Source organism: Podarcis raffonei, chromosome 2, assembly GCF_027172205.1.
Source record: "Podarcis raffonei isolate rPodRaf1 chromosome 2, rPodRaf1.pri, whole genome shotgun sequence".
NCBI classification, from domain to species: Eukaryota; Metazoa; Chordata; class Lepidosauria; order Squamata; family Lacertidae; genus Podarcis; species Podarcis raffonei.
The window spans coordinates 34,291,308-34,311,158 of record NC_070603.1 but is presented as its reverse complement, the minus strand read 5'-3'; the positions used below and the strand labels follow the sequence as shown (position 1 = coordinate 34,311,158).

The window sequence follows — 19,851 nt, the reverse complement described above, 5'->3', positions numbered from 1 at the left end:
CTCACATTCTCCCCACTCCAAGTGTTTCCATTTTAGTCTAACCACATTTTAGGGTATTATCCAAACCCTAAACTGCAGTTAAGATTAACCATGGTTATGGAAAGCAAAGCCAGCTTCATGAACCATGGTTTGAAGCTGGTTTATTCTCACTAACCATAGTTAGATGAACCATGGTTTGCCCTGGTTTGAATGACAACAAGTTGCAGTTAAATCAGAAATAGAAGCAAGAGTTTCTGAGCACCTCCCTCAAGGCTATGATGGAGGAGAGGGGACCATAAGAGCCAGGGCAGGCAGTGGTAGGCTAGCTTTGTGCTTGTAACACTAAACTGTGGTTCAGCAGCATATGCAAACCAGCCTGGTTTCAGCAAGATGCTAAATTCAAATGAGGATTCCGATAATTTTTGCATCACCCCAGCAGACAGGCATGCAGGACATAAGACTCACACTGGGAGAAAGATTGCAATGGGCAGGGAAGAAAGGTTGTCCACAGTACTGGAAGCCAGATACACTTGTGCTTCAGAGCGCTTTATACTTCCAAGTTTGCACCAAAAAACATGTTTAAACAATTAACACCCTCCTGCACCCCATAGAAGCGGGATTTATTTATTTATGATGCAATGCAGTCAGGCTGCTTCTTCCCAACTGCCGTTCAGACCTACCGGGTAGACAAGTTGCATGACATCTCTCTATCCGGTTTAAGCTTTAGCCTGGGAACATCCTCACTCGGCCCCCTTAATGTATATTTGAAATCCCTGCCTCCTGCCCCCCCCCCGTCTTTTGAGGTTCCTAATGAGGCTTCCTCTTCACTCTGGGTTTAATTAGGTTTTGTTTTTTCAAAGCAGACTGGAAGTAACACGGCCTTTTGAAACAGCGGCCCCCACTGCGAGAGATTCCACCCACAGGGTGAAGAATGGGCCATTCTGTTCTGTGACAAGAGGCAGGCCCTGGAAATTGAGCGACGTGCCTTCAAGGGCTTTGCCCTCCCCTCCTCCACTGAGAGGTCAAGCTCTGCTTGGCGGCATCAAGGCAGGCTGCAAGGCACTCCTAGCAGCATCAGGGAGGAATGGCTTATACTTCCGCTACGGAAGGCAGCTAAGGGCCTGAAGCAGCTCTTACTGCACGTAGGTCTCATGCACAGTGTCCACCAACGATGGACAGAAGGCAGATTAGGATTAGGAAGCCGCCTCGTAATGTTGGCCCATCCTGCTTAGTACTGTCCACCCCAACAGTCAGCACCTCTCCAGGGTTTCAGGAAGGAATCATTGATGGCCCTACCTGGACATGAACCTGGGAACTTTTGCATTCAAAAGCATGTGCTCTACAACTGAGCTATGAGCCGTAAAAGGGGGACTTGCAGGAAATGAGCAAAGGGTTTCTAGCTTCCAGCTGTTTTAAAAGAAGGAGCAGCTGAAAAGCTCCCCCCCCCCCAGGTTAAAAGGTAAAGGTACCCCTGACCATTAGGTCCAGTCGTCGCCGACTCTGGGGTTGAACGCTCATCTTGCTCTATAGGCTGAGGGAGCCGGCGTGCAGCTTCCGGGTCATGTGGCCAGCATGACTAAGCCGCTTCTGGCGAACCAGAGCAGCGCACGGAAATGCCGTTTACCTTCCCGCCGGAGCGGTACCTATTTATCTACTTGCACTTTGATGTGCTTTCAAACTGCTAGGTTAGCAGGAGCCGGGACCAAACAACAGGAGCTCACCCCGTCGCAGGGATTCGAACCGCCAACCTAGGCTCCTGCAAGCCCTAGGCTCAGTAGTTTACACCACAGAGCCACTCGCATCCCTATCCCCAGGTTAGATTGCTGGAAAATAATGCTTTGGCAGAGCAGGGGGTGGGGAGAGAAACCAGGCCTGTGCAAAAGGCCCTATAGGCTTGGTTCGAATATTGCAAAACGCCCCGGCTGAGACAAGAGGCATCTTGTTTCTTGCATCTTAGCATAAAAACTTTATCCTGAAAGGAGAGCCTGCTACCCTGGAGTCTCAATGTACAAGCATTGAGAAGCTGCATCCAGTTTGCAGCTTCTTAGCCCACGCAGGCCCAGTGGGCCGAATAGATGCCAGGAAAATCTGTATACACAGTTTTGGTGCTTCTTCCCTTACACGTGCACGCCCAGCAAACCTGTACTGTCGAAAGGGGCCTTCACATAACATAAGAGACCATCAATGAACCATGCACTTGGCATAACCTTTACCTTCTCCACATCACCATTGGCAACTGGTTCTGGCAAGGGACCTGGAGGGGAACAAAAAAACAACAAAGTTATGCAGTTAGTGACATTTTTTCTTTCTTTTTAGTTTCTTATTTATACTTTTCAAATTTATAAATTTCATTAGTTTTACAATCAATTTAACATTTCAAAATTTGACTCCCTTCCCCCTCTTTCTGCAGTTCCTTAATTTTTTAATATCTTCTGCATATCCAAGTTCATTTAACTTGCTCATTTAATTATCTACTACACACACACACACACACACACACACACACACACACACACACTCTCTCTCTCTCTCTTATAAAACTGCAGGTTATTACAATAATCCTGCTAATGTTTTCATCTGTTTACAATTTATCTGTAAATATTCAATAAACCATTTCCATTCTTTTATAAAAAGTCTGTTATCTTGATTTCTTATTGTTCTGGTAAGTTTTGCCATTTCTGCATATTCCATAAGTTTTTTTGTATCCATTCTTCCTTTACTGATACTTCTGCTTCTTTCTACTTTTGGGCAAGTAACGTTCTTGCTGCTGTAGTAGCATACATGAATAAATTTCTATACGATTTAGGTAGTTTTGCCCCTATAATTCCTAAAAGAAAAGTTTCTGGTAGCGACGTTTGTTTCTTTCAATTGGATTTCTATAACCCAAAAGGGTGGGCTTTGCTAGCTGGCCTGACCCCTTGTCTGACTGCCAGCAGCCAGGGAGATAAGCTAGGCAGCCGCTACTGTTGTCTCCCAGTTCTGTCACAGCAGCCCAGCCCCAAGAAGAACCCTTGTTATTCACAGCTGCGGTAGCCCATTTCCCCCATGGCAACTTCCTGTCCGGTCACTGTATGGGTGGGGTATGAACACCCAAACTACCCAGTCATGTGGCTGGTTTGGCAGCCGGGTGGGAAAAGCAAACACAATTGCTCCTACCCACAGAGTTATTATCTACTTTTCTTTTTTTAACTTGGCTTCCCTCCAAGGAGCCCAGTCCACAGTACCAGCTCTATCATATCCTCACAACAGCCCTTTGTGGTAGGGCTAGACCAAGAGAGAGGGGGATGTGTGAAGGAGTGCCTGGCCCAAGGTAGACCGGTGAGCTTGATAGGTAAGTGGAATTTGAACTTTTGATCTCCCCAGTCCTGGTCCGAGCAGTCCTGGTCCACTAGATCACACCAATTCTCAGCGGTACTCATGGCAGCTATGTGGAACTGCTCCACAGGGAAGCTGTTTCCACACGGCTGCGGAAAAGAACCACCCCGCTCGCTCCAGTTTGTTTACAGGAGCCCAGTTTCCGACTGATCGCTGTGTCTTTGCTTGGGGTGGAGCAAAGCAGATGGACGCATTGCAAGGGGAGGAGGTGCAAGAAGACATGTACTGTACACCCAAAGTTCTGGGTTCAATCCTTGTCGACTTCTGGTGGAGCTGGAGCCAGGGAAAGGAGCCAAACAGCAGCTATAGAACTGCTCTGCTTAGCTGCTAATGCAGTTGCGAAGTGGGGAAAAAGCTGATTGCAAGTCACCAGGTTCAATTCTCAGCTCAGCTAGTGTGCTTTAAAAACCACCACCAAACCCTTCTGTAAGGGACACACATACACAAGCTAACCTTGCCTCGGAGCAGTTTACATGTGCTAGAAACTCTAGGGTCTTTGCGGTCATACACCTCTATCACCAAGACCCCGGCAATTAACTGCTCCTGCCAAACCTTTTTCCTGCAATAATTCCCATTATTCATTATCCCATTATTGCCTTTGTGTTATAACAATGGTCCACGTGATGCAAGCCCTGAATAACCTTGTGTACCTGCTGCTACTGTTAATATTGATTAACTAATATTGTACCTGCTCTTCTGCTCTGCTTTAAACTCATGATTTCCTCAAGCTGGTGCCTGCCCTTCTACAAATATGATAAAACACTGGGCTTCAAAAGAACTGAAAACGAAAGGTTTTCCTGGGGCTCATAATCTACGTGCCACATTTAAAAGTTTAAGTTCATGGTGAAAATACAGACCGTATAGTCAGGGTGCTGTGTATGACAAAAACAGGGATTTTATTATGGCCAGGGTGGGTGTTTTTGCAGAGCACACAAGGCTGGAAACTCAGAACTGAAGTAAGATGACTAAAGAGCTGTTTTAAAAGCAGAACAAGCCCATTCTGAACTGTAGTTGTACCATGGAAGTCAAACGGAATCCGTTCTGGAAGTCTGTTCGACTTTCAAAATGTTCAGAAACCAAAGTGTGGCTTCTGATTGGATGCAGGAAGCTCCTGCAGCCAATCAGAAACTGTGGAAGCCCCATCGGACGTTCAGGTTCTAAAGAACGTTCGCAAACTGGAACAATCACTTCTGGGTTTGCAGCGTTTGGGAGCCAAAGCATCCAAGTTCCAAGGCGTTCAGAATCCAAGGTACAACTGTATAGAGTTGGAAGGGTCCCAATGCAAGAATCACAGCTAAAGAATGCCTGACAGATGTCCATCCAACTTCTGCTTAAAAACCTCCAAGGAAGGAGAGTCCACCACCTTCCAAGGGAGTCCATTTCAATGTTGAACAGCTCTTGCCGTCAGAGAGTTCATGTCAGATTCACAGAGCAGAGGGAACTCTTTGTCCTTTTGACCTCCCCATCTCCTCCACTCCATCCTAGGTTCTCTGCTATTCCGAGGAGCCATTGACAAATATATGTGTGCACCTGCTGAAGCACTAACTATAGCACCAACAATAGGCTATTTTGGTGAGAAATATGGGAGGTTAATAGGATTAATTAAGAGATTCCGGAGAGCTTCCTCCCCGCTTCCTTGTTGCACGGCTCCCGGGAGTCCTCACAAATTAATCACTCAAGCAGCACTCAGACCCACCCACCCATCCCCACAGGGGTTCCCGCAGCAGGTCCTGGAGGTTTGAAGGCCTGTTGTTGCATAACGAATGCTCGGCTGGTAACACACTGCAAGAAGGAAGGTCATGACTGGGCCTTTGGCAAGCTCTTGCAAACAAGTCCATTTCACAGCTGAGCATGCAAGTGCTTTCCATCAGGTGGAAACTTATGCAGCACAGAGGTCAGGCTTGGATCCAATGGAGCCTGTAACGGGCAGAGCCCAGTTCATAGGCATACACAGTGCCTTGCAAACATTCTCCAGGCTGGATTCTCAGCACAGAGCGAGACAATTGGTCAGTCTAAATTAGCATTATCTGCACTAATGGGCTGTGGCTTTCCAGAATTTCAGACAAGGCAGTATTTCCCAGCCTTATCTGGGGATGTCAGAAATTGAACCGGAGATCTTTTGCATGCAAACCAAGATGTACCTTTTCCCAAAAGTGCACCATGCTTTCCAGGGATAATGCTTAGAAAGACCCCATCTATACAACTGCTCAGTTTTTGGTAGTTATGCAAACAAAGAATTCTAAGGTCACCGTTACAAACCTATGCATCTCTAGCCTCTTGAAGACCTTCAAACAGGTTAAAGGTAAAGGGACCCCTGACCATTAGGTCCAGTCGTGGCCGACTCTGGGGTTGCGGCGCTCATCTCGCTTTACTGGCCGAGGGAGCCGGCGTACAGTTTCCAGGTCATGTGGCCAGCATGACTAAGCCGCTTCTGGCGAACCAGAGCAGCGCAAGGAAACGCCATTTACCTTCCCACCGGAGCAGTACCTATTTATCTACTTGCACTTCGACATGCTTTCAAACTGCTAGGTTGGCAGGAGCAGGGACCGAGCAACAGGAGCTCACCCCGTCGCGGGGATTCAAACCGCCAACCTTCTGATCAGCAAGCACTAGGCTCTGTGGTTTAACCCACAGCGCCACCCGTGTCTCTCATCTCTAGCCTCTTGAAGACCCGCAAACAGGTTAGAGGGTTTTATATGTGTGAGAGAGTGTGTGTGCGCGCACAGTGCCTTTGTATCCCTTCTCTGTTCTGAGACTTTGAAGCAGTATAGCAGAGATGAGGGAACCTGTCACCCTCCAGAATTTGCTGGACTCCATCAGCCCTGACCATTTGGCGAAAGGAGCTGGAGTCTACCATCATCTGGAGCAGCGCATCATTCCTGTACAAAGTCATGGTATACGTTAAGATTCAGGTTCAATCACCCACCTGTACCTCTAATTAAATGCTCTCAGGTTGCAGAGAGATGAAAGATTTCCCCACCCCATTTCCTTTCCAAATAGAGGGCACAAACAAGAAGGCAATCGTCCCCATTTGAACCTGCCCAGATGCCAGCACCTTTCTTCTGAGGCCATTCTCCAGGAATGCCGCCTTCAGAAGCTGAGAAGCTGGTGACCAGAGGAAGAGTCTTTCAAATGTAGAATCCCCCTCTTCCAGCACACTTCCCCCAGGAACAAGCCAAGACATCATTTACAAAGCCCTTTTGAATTTGCTGCAGAACAATACCATACTGACCCGCCTGCTGCTGTAATTGTGTTTTAATTCAGGTCGCATTTAATTAGTCTTTTAAAAAAGGCTGCATAAAATGCCCTGGACATTTTATTTAAAGAGAAAGGTGGAGATTCAAATATTGATTTTAAGTGAAATAATCCACCCCAAACTGAAGCTGCTGGCATTTAATACATGCTAGGTCCATCTACTGTGGCATTATTGCTTGAGGGCCACTTTAATCACAGAGAAACACCTCTTGGAAAAAGCTTCTCCACCATCAACCATCAACCCTCCCCTTTTAAAAAAGAGGAATACACACACAATGGCTATGCAGGGTTTTCTCAACTGCACAAAAATCAGTGGCCTTTCTTAGCAGAGGTCCTGCAGTTTCAGAACCGGATTCATAGAACTATGGAACTGGAGAGTTGGAAGGGACCCTGGAATGCAGGAATCTCAACTAAAGTATCAATGACATGTGGCCACCCGCCCCTCTGTTGAAAAACCTCAATTTCGCTATCCAAAACAACAATGCGCAGCCCTGATTAGATCACACCAATCCTTAGGACTATTCCTGCCAGAATGGGTGTCTCACCTTTCAGATGTGCTTCAGAAGGGATGACATTGCACTTCTTGAAAAACTCGTCTGCTAAGCTATCCACCACTAGCAGCTCAGTCTCATCTCCACCAGATCTTATGGCCGAAACGACGTCCGAGTGTTGCTTGCCTTCCATGCACACCCCGTTCACCTGCAAGGAATGCAATGCGATTCTGAGATTAGATAAAGCAGCAGGTCTTCTGGTAGGTGGAAAGAAAAGCTGTCACCTTAGACCAGGAGTGGGCAACCTTCTTGACACTGAAGGCCATGTGCAGCAGTAGGTGGGCTGTCTGGGGAAGCCTGGGAGTGGCCATGCGCTGGACTTGTGGTTAACAGGGTCACACACTTACACTCATGACAAATGGGGGGGAGAGAGAAAGAACATGCTTGGGGGTTACAGCTTCCCAGCTACCCATCACAAACCATGCTCCCCCCAGTGCACCAGAGATATGGAGAGACAACTTGAAGGTCCTTCAAGAGTCAGCCTACCCACGTGTGTTTCAGGAGACCTTGCCCATCATTTTATGGAAGAGCCCCCATAGGCTCTCAAGGGACTCACCCAGAAGACATTTATTGAGCATGCATCCCAATTTGCTTGCTCAAAGCTTACATGGAAGTTAGACTATATCTGGTCTTTATTGAATATTTGTTCAGATTTGTTTGTGGGGAGGTTATACAACAGCAAGTGTTCACCCCGATTTGGTTGCGGGGTGTTTGTACGTCTTCCCGTTACGGTCATCCTAAACTTTTCACTTGCCTTCATTTTCCTAACTGCAAAAAGGTTTCTCTCTCTCTCTCTCTCTTTTAAAAAAGTGAATTCCTTGCACTAAGGCGACAGAGGACTTTAACCCACTTTCACTGCTCAAGCCTAATTTTCCAGGATGGGCTTGAATCGCTCCCGCAAAACACTGACGGTCTGGAGTCACAGCCTGAGAACTGCAAATACCAAAAGTACAACCCAGTCACGCCTGGCTTCGCCGGGGTGTGTGGGTTGCAGGACCACACTGTGCATTCCAAGATGGAGACAAACTCCTTCAGTGTTTAAAAACCTTTTGATAAGGACTATCAAACCAGAAAGTATGCAAACCACTCCATGATCAAAGGGGTGCCACTAGAACAATTGAGCTTCCTGAGCACTTTGAGTAGCATACAAATCAGGAACGAAGGCGGGACCATTGATATTTGGGGCTTGGGAGAAGCTCAGCACTGGCCTGTATTAACTCTCTACCATTATCCCCATCACCAGAAGGTTCAACGAAGACGGAAATGTGGCTACAGGAGTCTGCTGCAGATTATTTTATCATTCAAAACCACAAGGCCTGAAGTTCCTACGCGATTCGAAACGTTGTATTCCAAACATTTTGACCTAGAGCATGAAGCCAACCAGAGCCACAGCCTGGTTTGTTATCATTGGAGACCAGTACATTGCCATGACACAGCAGGTAGGGTGAGGGGGTGGCTGGGTTGCAGCAGCAGCAGCAGCAGCAGCAGCAGAAACAAAGTAGATTTGCACAGAGACCAGAATACCAATTCCATGTCCACTGTGTGCAATCCTCCTTCTTGCATACTGGAACAAGTGATGTGTTGAAAGAGCAAGCTACAGTCAAGCAATGTAACTGAGATCATAGAATTGTAGTGTTGGAAGGGAACCCGAGAGTCACCTGGTCCAATCCCCTGGCAAATAGACATTATGTTATGGTGACTGCAACCTAGATTTATAAGGCACCTAGCTTATATATATATGAGTTTCTAACACTGGTTCGAGCCCTGTCAAGAAGAGGCAGTTGTTCTCCATCCTCCGTGTTCATGAAGGTACCAGCCCAGGTCTCCTCCAGAGTGATGAAGCAACCCACCAATGCTCTCCCCACCATACCTGAAAGGTGGAAGCAGAAGTCGCACAACCAAGGCACCCATGCGCTTGGCCTCATTGTGTCCGACCTCCACTGTCAGAGCCAGCAAGCCTCTGAATACCAGATCCTAGGAATCACCAGTAGGGAGAGGGGCTGCTGCACTTAGGTCCTGCTTGCAGGCCTTCCCATAGGCAACTGCTTAGCCAATGTGAGAACAGGATGCTAGACTTGTTGGTTCCCTGTTGGCCTGACCCTGCGGTGCTCTTCTTATGAGCATCAAGTCTCACACTTTTGGTTTTCTGGTGAGCACAACAGGAGGGTTCCCACTTTTAAAGAATTAACTGGGGTAGCAATGGATAAGACGCCAGGGGAGAACAGCCCGTCACCAATCAACAGATGGTGGGGCTGACCACATGGATATTTACTAGCCAAAACACTGTCCACACAAACTTCTGGTGTAACGTGCAATGCTGGCTTCACCCGTGGACACAGCAATGGGGCTAGGGAGGAAGCAAGATGGGCATTTAGAGCAGCAACCGGTTTGTCAGAGGGAAGAAGAATCTTCTACAAACAACACACAGACAACAGCTTTCCAGGCAGCCTCCCTGTCAGTTTGTACACAACGTCACGTGCCTGGTGTGCAGGCCTGTCATCTAGCCTGTGTGCATCTCTGGCCACACAAACCTGGCAGCTTTGCTTGTGCAATCCTGTGCTAATCGCTTCAGGGAAATCTGATTTTAATGAGGTTTTGCTGGCTTCTCTGCTAATCCCTGAACGGCTCCGGCATGAAAGATCTGGCTGTAATTGGTGCCAGGGCAACTAATACATTTGTCTTCCTCTAGTTCAGCAGTTCACAAGCCTTTTAGTGAAACGACCCAATGATGGAACTCTTATTTGTATTCAAGGCGCACCGTCTCACAACTTGATCCAAAAAACCCCACCAAAACCCTTTTCCGCCAATAGATTCTCAGCCCACTGCACTGCTTGGAATATCTCTCCTTTGCTCCTTAAAAAAAGGGCCTGTCGGTTTGGATTTGAGCCAAAACGACCAATATCCAAATACTAACAATACCGAAGGAGACATTTTCTTTGGTGGAGAGAGTGAACACTGAATGCACAATTTCTTAGTTACTTTTGACCACTCCTTCCTTCCTTCCTTCCTTCCTTCCTTCCTTCCTTCCTTCCTTCCTTCTTGCTGGTGCCTCCCCATAGAACATGTCAGATTTCATTTCATGAAATGTATATACCGCTTGATTCTAAAAACAAAACAGAGCTCCAAGTGGTTTACAAAAACAAATGTGGAAGCTCCTCGGGGCAGGGACCTGTTTTGTTTGGTGGTGCTTTAATTAAAATGAGAGCAGCTAGGAATCCACAAGACTCTGAGCAAGAAACATGGAACTGAAGCTGCTGGATCAGCCAGGTGGGCCCTGTTACCAGGGAAGAGAGAAAGAGTGGTGGTACCATGCTAAAATAATCCTTCTGCATCAGTCCACACTGACACACTGCTGCCCATGACTCTCCACACACTGAAGTCCCAGAATAGTAGCTGTACAACCCCCTCCCTTAATGTCAAAGTAAAGGCCTTTGAGAAAGAAACACAAGAATTACACATACCTAAGGCAGGTTAGACTGCCAGCTTACATGCGTGGGGGGAAAATGGAGGAGGGGTGCGCAGATCTGTAAAACCAGAATGGCTTTCAGGTTGGGAGATGAGAGCTGAACTCCTCAATTTTCGCTGGCATTTAGTTTTAATTTAAAAAGTGGGTGTGCAGGGAGAGAAGAGAATTTGGAAAAACACTGCACTAGCTGCCCTGCTACTATCTCAACCTGGATCACAAGCTACATTTATAGCCAACTCACAAACAGCTAGGTCACTCTAATTTTGCTAACCCCTATGAAACTCCATTAGCTCTTTGGTTTGCTGAACAATTATGGAAGGAAACTCCACCGCACCACTATACAGGGAAGGTGACACGGGAGCTCTGGTTGCAATGGCCACATGTGAAAATTGAGACACACCCAGTTCCGATGTAAGAAACCATCATTTATTGTTATGATGACCACAAACCTCTGACTCGCATGCACCCAACTCCTCCTTTGCCGGTGAGAGGAGAAGACTGCAGATGCTTTTGCAGTTTTTGGCAGCACCCAGAAACCAGGGAACCATGGCCTATCCACACAAAAAAGGGATAAAACCACCGCTTGACACCCTGGTTCCGTTTTAACTAAACCATGGTTAGAACAAACTACAATTCAGAAATGGGACGTAACACAAAGCTGTAGCTTATCCCAAAGCGGAAGTTTTCAATCTCCTCTTGTGTACTGAGGAGGAAGATAAGAGGGAAGCATGCAAGTCAGTGGCCCCCCACAGTTGGCTTTTGTAGCAAACCATGGTTTGTTACACCTGAACAGAGCCACAAAGGAGTGAGAAGTCACCCCAAGGATTTCAGTCACGCCAGTCTGTTTGCTAGGTGACTTATTTCCACACCACTACAAGGGACCTTGTTTGGGGCCTGTGCACATCTCACCCCAACCCCGTATACCTCTATAATGCGGTCTTGAGGCAGGAGTCCCGAGGCTTCGGCTGGCGAATCTGGATCCACCGCTCGTACATACTGGCCCGGCTTGGCCTTGTCGCTGTGGAGATTGAATCCATATCCATTGGGGCCCTTCTTCATCCGGCAGAGGCGAGGCCGCAACTCTTTCTAAAGGGGAGAAACACAAGAAGCATTGAGACTGCAGTTTGTGGTCATTTCTCCATCCTACTCTCAACTTCTCCATTGATCTCTTTCCAAATTGTATAGCCAGGACCACCTGGAGACAGAAATGCAGATTTTTAAAGTGTGACTTGCCATCCATAACTCTGGGTCTGCAGAGGATTACCAGTGCAGCTCTGGCTAGCTAGCCTGGCTTTTGTATCCTAGGGTCACACTGAAACCAGCGAGACCAGGAATGTTACCTTCTCTCCCCCCCCCAAACTGCATGATATCTAGGGCAATAGTGTCTCATACCAAATGTAAACAAGCTGTGAAAAAGTCTATAAATGGAAAAATGAAGGTGCTATATGTACTTTTCCCTATTTGTTTTGTAACGCAAGAAAATCTCTAATAAAAATCAATTAAAAAAAATACTGCACCCCTTAACTGACCTGTTTTGCTGAATACCCATACGAAACAGCAAGAGAGCTAATGCTTTAAATAATGAAACCCTGTCATTCCCCATATACATCCATATATATTTGTACAAAGGATTAGCAACCCAAACAAGAGTGTTTACTGGGAACTTTAATATCCACAACAACAGATGGTAGAAGAACACCCAACCCACCCATTATTCATTTATTTGACTCGTTGCGGCACCCGGCCTCCATGCTTCCTCTTTGAGTGGAGATAGGAAAGCTGGGCAGTGGTGGAAGAACACGTCATTCACAGCCACTGCCCACACTGAGGAGGAGCTGGCACACCCAGCAGCTGGCACAACTTCACCCTCCTCAAACAAGGAAGCCAAGTCCATGACGAAGCTTCTTTGGGAAGTGGAACATCCAGTAATTGCAACATATCCCTGCAGACATACAGGGCAGAATCCACAGCCACCCTCAGTCACCTCACTCTTCAATATGGTGTGCTCAAAGGACACCCATTTCTGCAACTCGTGTGGTGCCTCTCTGTTGGCCTAAGCTCAAATAAGCATGTCAGATGCTCACCTCACTGCCACGTCTCTTTTTTTTGGAAACAGCTAGGTGGATCTACCACCTGATTGCTATGTCTGCCTATGAGCTACTGGAAAACCCATCTTCCTCCGCTGCTCATGCTGGTACAATGTTTTCCCCCAGTTATGGAGCTCTAGAAAAAGAGGACACCCCCACCCTAATATTTAGTCTTATATTTTTGTTTATTTATTGCCCGCCTTCACCCGATGATCCCAGGGCAGGATTCAGCATAAAAACACAATGTTATAAACCATTTTAGAACAACCTGACAATTATCTTCCTACGCAAAGGAACAGAAAAGAAAGACTAGACCATTCTGGGGAGGACAGAAAGGAACTCTTCCCGTTAAAAGTTTCCAGGTTGATGTTAGAATTTCTTCTGTAAGCCGCTTTGGTATTTTATATGAGCGAGAAACCAATGCTGCTATTCATTATCAGATTTAAGAATGTGAAAGCTCTATACTGAATACACTGTGGGAGGAGACTTTTAAGTGACTTTTTTTCATTGCTGGGAAACACATGTGGACCATCATGTCAGAAATGTGATATAGGAGTTGAGGGCAAGCTTCAGTTTAAACTGCTGCCCCTTACTCTGGAAGAGGAAAGAGGGGTGGGGGACCTGTGGACTCCTCCAGATATTGCAAGACTTCCATCAGCTCCAGCTGACGTGGCCAATGGCCAGGTAATGAGGAGAGTCCAGCAACACCTAGAGAGCCGGTCACTGGTTATTCATGCCTGTTCCAGGAATTCAAAGAATATAAGCAGATGGACCTTCCTTTGGAATTTTCTCCTTAGGATAGATATTGACACGTGCTGAAACACCCAATTCCTCAGCCATTTACAGCACACGAACTTGTCTCAGAAGCTTTAGCCATGAGGGCACACTGACCCGGCAACCCTAGCAACATGTGTCCTCCACAGACTTGGCCGGGAGCAAATCTTCTCATGCATTGCTTGCCAGATGACGAAACACACAAGCATTCCTCAAATTATACTACAGCCTCTGATGCATGCTGAGGGTTTTGAACGAAACCCCAAGTTTCAAGATTTGCATTTGCCAGAACAGCTTGTTTGGTATGCAAGGAGGCAGGGTGGGTTATAGCTATGATTTAGAGCTGCAGTGTCTCTTTCCTAACCCCGTCCAAACTTTTCCTGCGAACCTACTGCTCAAGGAGGCACCCTGTGGATCCTGTTGCTGGAAGAACTCTGTTTATGATGAGTGGGTTTGGGGAAAGGAAGTATGGCAAGGGAGGGTCAGGTCATCCCCCTTCCTCCAGTGAAAGAACCCGCTTGACTTCGTTTCCCAATTATGGTTCAAATCTTAAGAAAACATTTCATCACAGAATGCATAAAGGTGAAAGTTCTGGGAAGTCTGACGTAAGGACAAATAGACAGAAAACAGAAGATCACTGCACCAAAACACCACCAAGGGTAGCAAACAGAGTACAAGAATTGCACATCATCCATCAGACAGAAAGATGGAGGAATGTATTGGGAGTCCCACGTTGGCAACCATCAATGGGGTGAGTGGAATCCTCCTAGAGATCTGGTCCTTTGTTTCTCAAAGGACCACAGAAGACAGTACGCCATCACTCCTCTCTCAATAAACCGGCTATTTTAGTTGGCAGTCACTTGCCTCTAGGGTCCCCACTCTTAAATTCCCAATGGCTCACGTGCTGTTACTTTAAATAAGAGTAAGAATCAGCTCGATAAGAGAAAATGCCCCCAGTTACAAGCACTTTTTAATTCAAGCCAAGAGCAGGGCTGGGCGATATTAGGTTTTCAACATCGCAGTGTATCACCAGCCAAACACTGCGGTTTGGCGATACACCACGATGTTGAAAAAAGTGGCATTGGTCCTGGCCCTTGAGGCACTGGGTGAAACTGCCACAGCTCTCACTGCGGGAGCTGGGGCTCTTTCACCCCTGCGCCTTGCAGGTCGGGGCCAATGCCCAAGCCCACTGCTCAGCTGGGGGGGAGGATCCCGCCCGACAGCTGAGCAAGCCAGACCACTCCCCAAGATGGAGGGAGCCCTGTAATGGAGCCTGACAGCTTCCCTTGGCAGGGCTCCTTTGCCAGCAGGGGGAAGAGGGTGGGTAAACGACCTTCTTCTCCTGGGAGAAAGAGGCCGCTTAGTTTCCTCATCCCCCCAGCTGAGGGAGCCCAAATCCTTCTCCCACTTGCACACTACCTGAAGAAGAAACAGGGCTTCCTCGGCTGGGGAGCGGGAGCAGTTTAACAGCGCCCCCACCCCGCCGATGGCTTGTGTGCCGAGTTCGGGGCTCTGTAAAACTGCTTGGCTGAGGCGAGGGCTGCTGCGCTCTCCTCAGCCAAGCATTTTAAAGACACGGAGGAAGGAACAAGCTGTATCGGCGCCTCACCAATGCAGCCTGTTTCTCCCTCTGCACTGGGTGCTGGAGGGACTCAGGAGTGGTGGTGGTTTCACCAGTGATATACCGCTGAGTGAAACCACCATTGCAGTTAGCCCCTCATAGCGATTCTGGGCGATATATTGCTCTATCGCCCAGGCCTACTCAAGAGCAGGCTTTTCTGCAAGATTCCACCACCTTCCACAATTTTCCCTTCTGCAGAAATCAAAGAGGCAAGGAAAGAAGGGGATTGCCTTCACTTTACACATCTCAGACAGACCTTTCTATTGCTATCATCCAGACTTGTTGGCAAGAGGCATGGCTTGGGGGATATTTGGACAGCCCTCAAGAATGATGGACATCTCTGGATCAATCTCTGGGAACTAGTTCTGCTAAAAAGGCCTGAAGGCTGTGGAACCAGCATTCTATCAAGATGTATTTCAAGAAGAAGAAGAAGAAGAAGAAGAAGAAGAAGAAGAAGAAGAAGAAGAAGAAGAAGAAGAAGAAGAAGAGTTTAGACTTGATATCCCACCTCTTACTCCCCTTCAGGAGTCTCAAAGCGGCTAACATTCTCCTTTCCCTTCCTCCCCCACAACAAACACTCTGTGAGGTGAGTGGGGCTGAGAGACTTCAAAGAAGTGTGACTAGCCCAAGGTCACCCAGCAGCTGCATGTGGAGGAGCGAGGAAGCGAACCCGGTTCACCAGATTACGAGTACACTGCTCTTAACCACTCCACCACACTGGCTCTCAAGCCATTTTCCTCAAACATGCCCCCGGCATACTTTTTCTGTTGCAAGAACTCTGCCAACAGAAAGATCTGAAGTGCCCTACTATGCAAGGAACCGCCCTGTTTAAAATGGCCCTTGCAATGAGAATCTGGGCACTGGATATCAAACAGCATTACTGTTTTCAGTTATGGCTGTGAAAGAAACCCCTAATCCCGCCTCCCCTGCAGCTCCTTAAAAAAAGAGAAGACATTCTTCTCATAACTCTCCTCCTCCTCCCTGAATGCAAGCTCACCAGGGATGAGTTCAGAAGCCTCTTTTCTCCATATTTCCCAGGACTAGATTGTGGAGTACAACTTGCACACAATGCAGAATTGTTACCATGCATTTGTTTAGTCTATGGTTTCCAATAAAAAGGAATGAGCCTTCTATCTCTCTCCTCCTGCATTCCTCCCCCCTTTTCAACATCACTCATTACAACTACCCAGCTCAGAAACCAGAGACACCTTTCTAGCAGCTCAGTTGAAAAAAAAACACACTTTCATTTCCACTGTGTACCTTTTTTGAAGTTTAGCTAAATTAAGGGAATGGTTCGGCAGCTGAACCAAGCTCTTCCCTTGCCTGTACGCCTCCAGCCCTTCGGCCCATGCACAAAACACATGGCTGTCGGTGCAGCTGGCACCCTCCTTCCTTTGCTTCTGCACTCAAGACATTCTCACGTTCTGCCCTCTACCACTTCCTTAACTCCGTTTCTCACCATCGCAGGGGGCAGAGAAAACTAGCCAATAAGAAAAGCACCTCATCTCCATTTAGCTCCAATGCATTTGGGAAGAAATTCCAGAGGAAAACCCCCCACAGATTTTTGCGTTTAAGAAAATGTGTTCTGTGCCACATTCTGTCTATGCTAGTTATAGCAAGAACTTTAGCTATGCAACCAATTGCAGCTTTTTGGCATGGCCATAAGGAAAGGCCTGGAGGTTTTTATAAAGAATTGGCAGGCAGTTCCTTTACGATACCCACTCCCAGGTGCACCGTGTCCTGCTAGCACAGACATGTGTACAGTACAAAACCCCACAAAAGCAGGCACATGCCGATAAATACACACACCCCTGAAACATTCCTCCTCTGAAATAGCACCACCACCGCCTCACAAAAACAAAACAGGGCTCTGAATATTATCCCCCCACCTACACCAGCAGCTTTCCAGAATTCTGCTACCCAATTCTATAAAGTGGGTAGGTTGCCTCTAAGAGTCCAAGGGCAAAACAGTGTGTGAATTTGTGTCTAAGGGTAGCAATGTGAGCATGCACACAAATAACTCTGTCAACCAAAGTTCCCCTTTTATTTACAGTCTGGTCTCTCAGAGCCAAGCATGCAAAATAACCCAAACATGGACCCAACATTGCCTCATATTAAAATAAATCCAATGCAAACAATGTATTGCAGTGCTTAGAGCAGGGGCCCAGCAGAGATCTCCCAAGTTGGCCCGTGGTGCAGCTTCCTCAAAACCACAGGCAGTTGCCCCAAACTTGATGTCGTATGAGATGCTAGCTTCAGGCAGGTAGAGAAACAGCTGGAGCATCTGCAGAACAGAGTTCTCTGTGTGGAACACTATTACACTCTGCTTGGCCCTTGGGAAGCACAGAGCCCAGGGCTTGCAAAGCCACAGTGTTTCCCAACAGCCGAGCTGGCTGCTGGGCATTTGGAAAGCGCCATGCAAAGTTGCATTGCAAAGGCCAAGCACAGCTATTGCTTTCATGAAAAAAAAGCAAAACTGGGGATTCCCAAAGCAACAAGGCAGATGATCCGTTTCCCAGAAGAGTTTTAGCAAATGCCAAGACAATCTCTTTTGTTTTAACACGCTTGAACTGAAAAAGGCATTCCACTGCTGTGTATACCCTGCAGCTTTGAAAGCACATTCCTAAGCATATGCTTTTCCCATCAAAGATTTATGGGAAGTGTAGTTTACCCCGAGTCACAATTCTCAGCAACCCATAACAAACTACAGCACCTAGAATTCTTTTAGGGCAAGAATGTGCTTTGGGTGTTTCAAGGTATTGGGTGCATACAGAAAAATGGTCCACCTAGATCTGCATCATATACTTTAGCCTTCCCCAACCCTCCACATGCTGTTGGCACTACAGCTCCCAACTTAATTGACCATTAGCCATGCTGGTAGGAGTTTGAGTCCAGCAACACCTGCAGGGCAACCAGTTAAGGAAGGCTGGTCAGCACTGACTGGCAGCAGAAAAGAGATGCAAGGGGTTGAAACAGATCCCTTCTGCATGCAATACATGCAATACATGTGCTCTATCCCTGAGCTACAGCTCTACTCTTGTATGTAGTTATTTACAACAAAACCAGTTAATTCTCATCTGGGTTATGCAGGCCTCTGATTTTCCAAGTAAGGAACTGAGGCAAGGAGCCCATTATAGTGGGCTGGCAAATGCCACCCAACATGCCTTTGCAAGTTGGGATTTAAATGTACGCCACTGGTTTTCAGCAAGAAGATAGCCATTACTCTGCTTGACACAGGGGCCATCAATCACCTTCCCAACTTTTTCCAGCTCTGTGCCATTTTGTACAAGCCTCAAGTATTTATATTAAAAAAACCAAGCACTTAGGAAGTCACTCCGCTGACAGCGCAACTACAAATTGCACATGATCTCAATTTGCATGGGAATGCAAAGGTGAGCAATCCCTAAAAGCAGTGCTAATGGAAAAACTGAAGGATGACACTGGGCCACAGAGAGGAATGTTTACAGCTTGAACCTGGCTCTGTTTAGTCTCCATTTACTGCTTTGGAGCCATTGTTTTACAATGAGGGAAAGCAGGCAGTCGCCAGCACTTGCAGGCATGGGGCATCTGGAGCTGGGTTATCCAAGCCAAAACCATCCATGAGCCAGCTAGCACAAGAAACGCTGGGCAGCTTCAGACTGAAACTTCTAAGGCTAAACACATTAAACCAGAAAAACAGCTTTGTGCAGAGCTTTCAGCCTGATCTTCATTGTGGGTTGCTGTCCCATAACCCCTAGTCAGACTTGGTTACAAGCAGAATAGTGACCCAAATGGTTGACTTGCATTCACTACCATGCAATTTATTGAGGACTCTGGAATCAGATGGAATGAAAGGGATGGAAAGAAGCAAGACCTAAGGATGCAAAGTTCAGCAGGGTATGTTACCTTTGATCTTGGGAGGCAGCATCTCCTGCCCCCCTAACCCACAGAATCATAGAACTGAAGGGTTGGAAGGGACCCCGAGAGTCATCTAGTCCAACCCTCTGCAATGCAGGAATCTCAACTAGATCATACATGACAGGTGGCCATCCAACCTCTGCTTGGAAACCTACAAGGAAAGAGAATCTGCCACCTCTTGTGGAAGTCTGCTCCACTGTCAAACAGCTCTTACTGTCCCAAAAGTTCTTCTTGATGCTTAGTCGGAATTTCAAATACAGCATTTAGCAGCCAGTACCTGCAGACAAGGGTGGTGCTGTGGGTTAAACCACAGAGCCCAGGGCTTGCCAATCAGAAGGTCGGCGGTTCGAATCCCTGCAACAGGGTGAGCTCCCGTTGCTCTGTCCCTGCTCCTGCCAACCTAGCAGTTCAAAAGCATGTCGAAGTGCAAGTAGATAAATAGGTACCGCTCCGGTGGGAGGGTAAACAGCATTTCCATGCACTGCTCTGGCTTCGCCAGAAGCGGCTTAGTCATGCTTGCCACATGACCCGGAAGCTGTACGCTGGCTCCCTCGGCCAGTAAAGCGAGATGAGCACCGCAACCCTAGAGTTGTCCTGGACCTAATGGTCAGGGGTCCCTTTACCTTTACCTGCAGATTAAACATCCCTTTGAAACAAACAAACAAAAGATTTTTAAATGTCACTATTAGACTTGTGCAATGCCATTTTGTGCATAATGGGGGTGGGGACTTGTCCAACTCAGTATCCCACCTCCACCCAAAGTTTCTTCAGTGGAAGAATGTTAAGGAGAGCGATGCACAGTTAACTTTCCCTAGCTCACGGCTGTGCCTTATGGCTAGGCCAGGC

The 19,851-nt window shown here is 47.2% G+C and overlaps 1 protein-coding gene across 1 annotated transcript in view; it reads right to left on the bottom strand.

The window, feature by feature from the left end:
* The window catches only part of NHERF1 (NHERF family PDZ scaffold protein 1), a 61,722-nt gene that overhangs the window by 7,651 nt on the left and 34,220 nt on the right, over window positions 1-19,851 (bottom strand). Inside the window, exons 2-4 of the mRNA XM_053375820.1 lie at window positions 11,551-11,712; window positions 7,155-7,308; window positions 2,193-2,233 (exon numbers count right to left, since the gene is read on the bottom strand). Of these exons, the coding sequence (XP_053231795.1) occupies window positions 2,193-2,233; window positions 7,155-7,308; window positions 11,551-11,712 (357 nt within the window). The remainder of the gene's footprint in view (window positions 1-2,192; window positions 2,234-7,154; window positions 7,309-11,550; window positions 11,713-19,851) is intronic.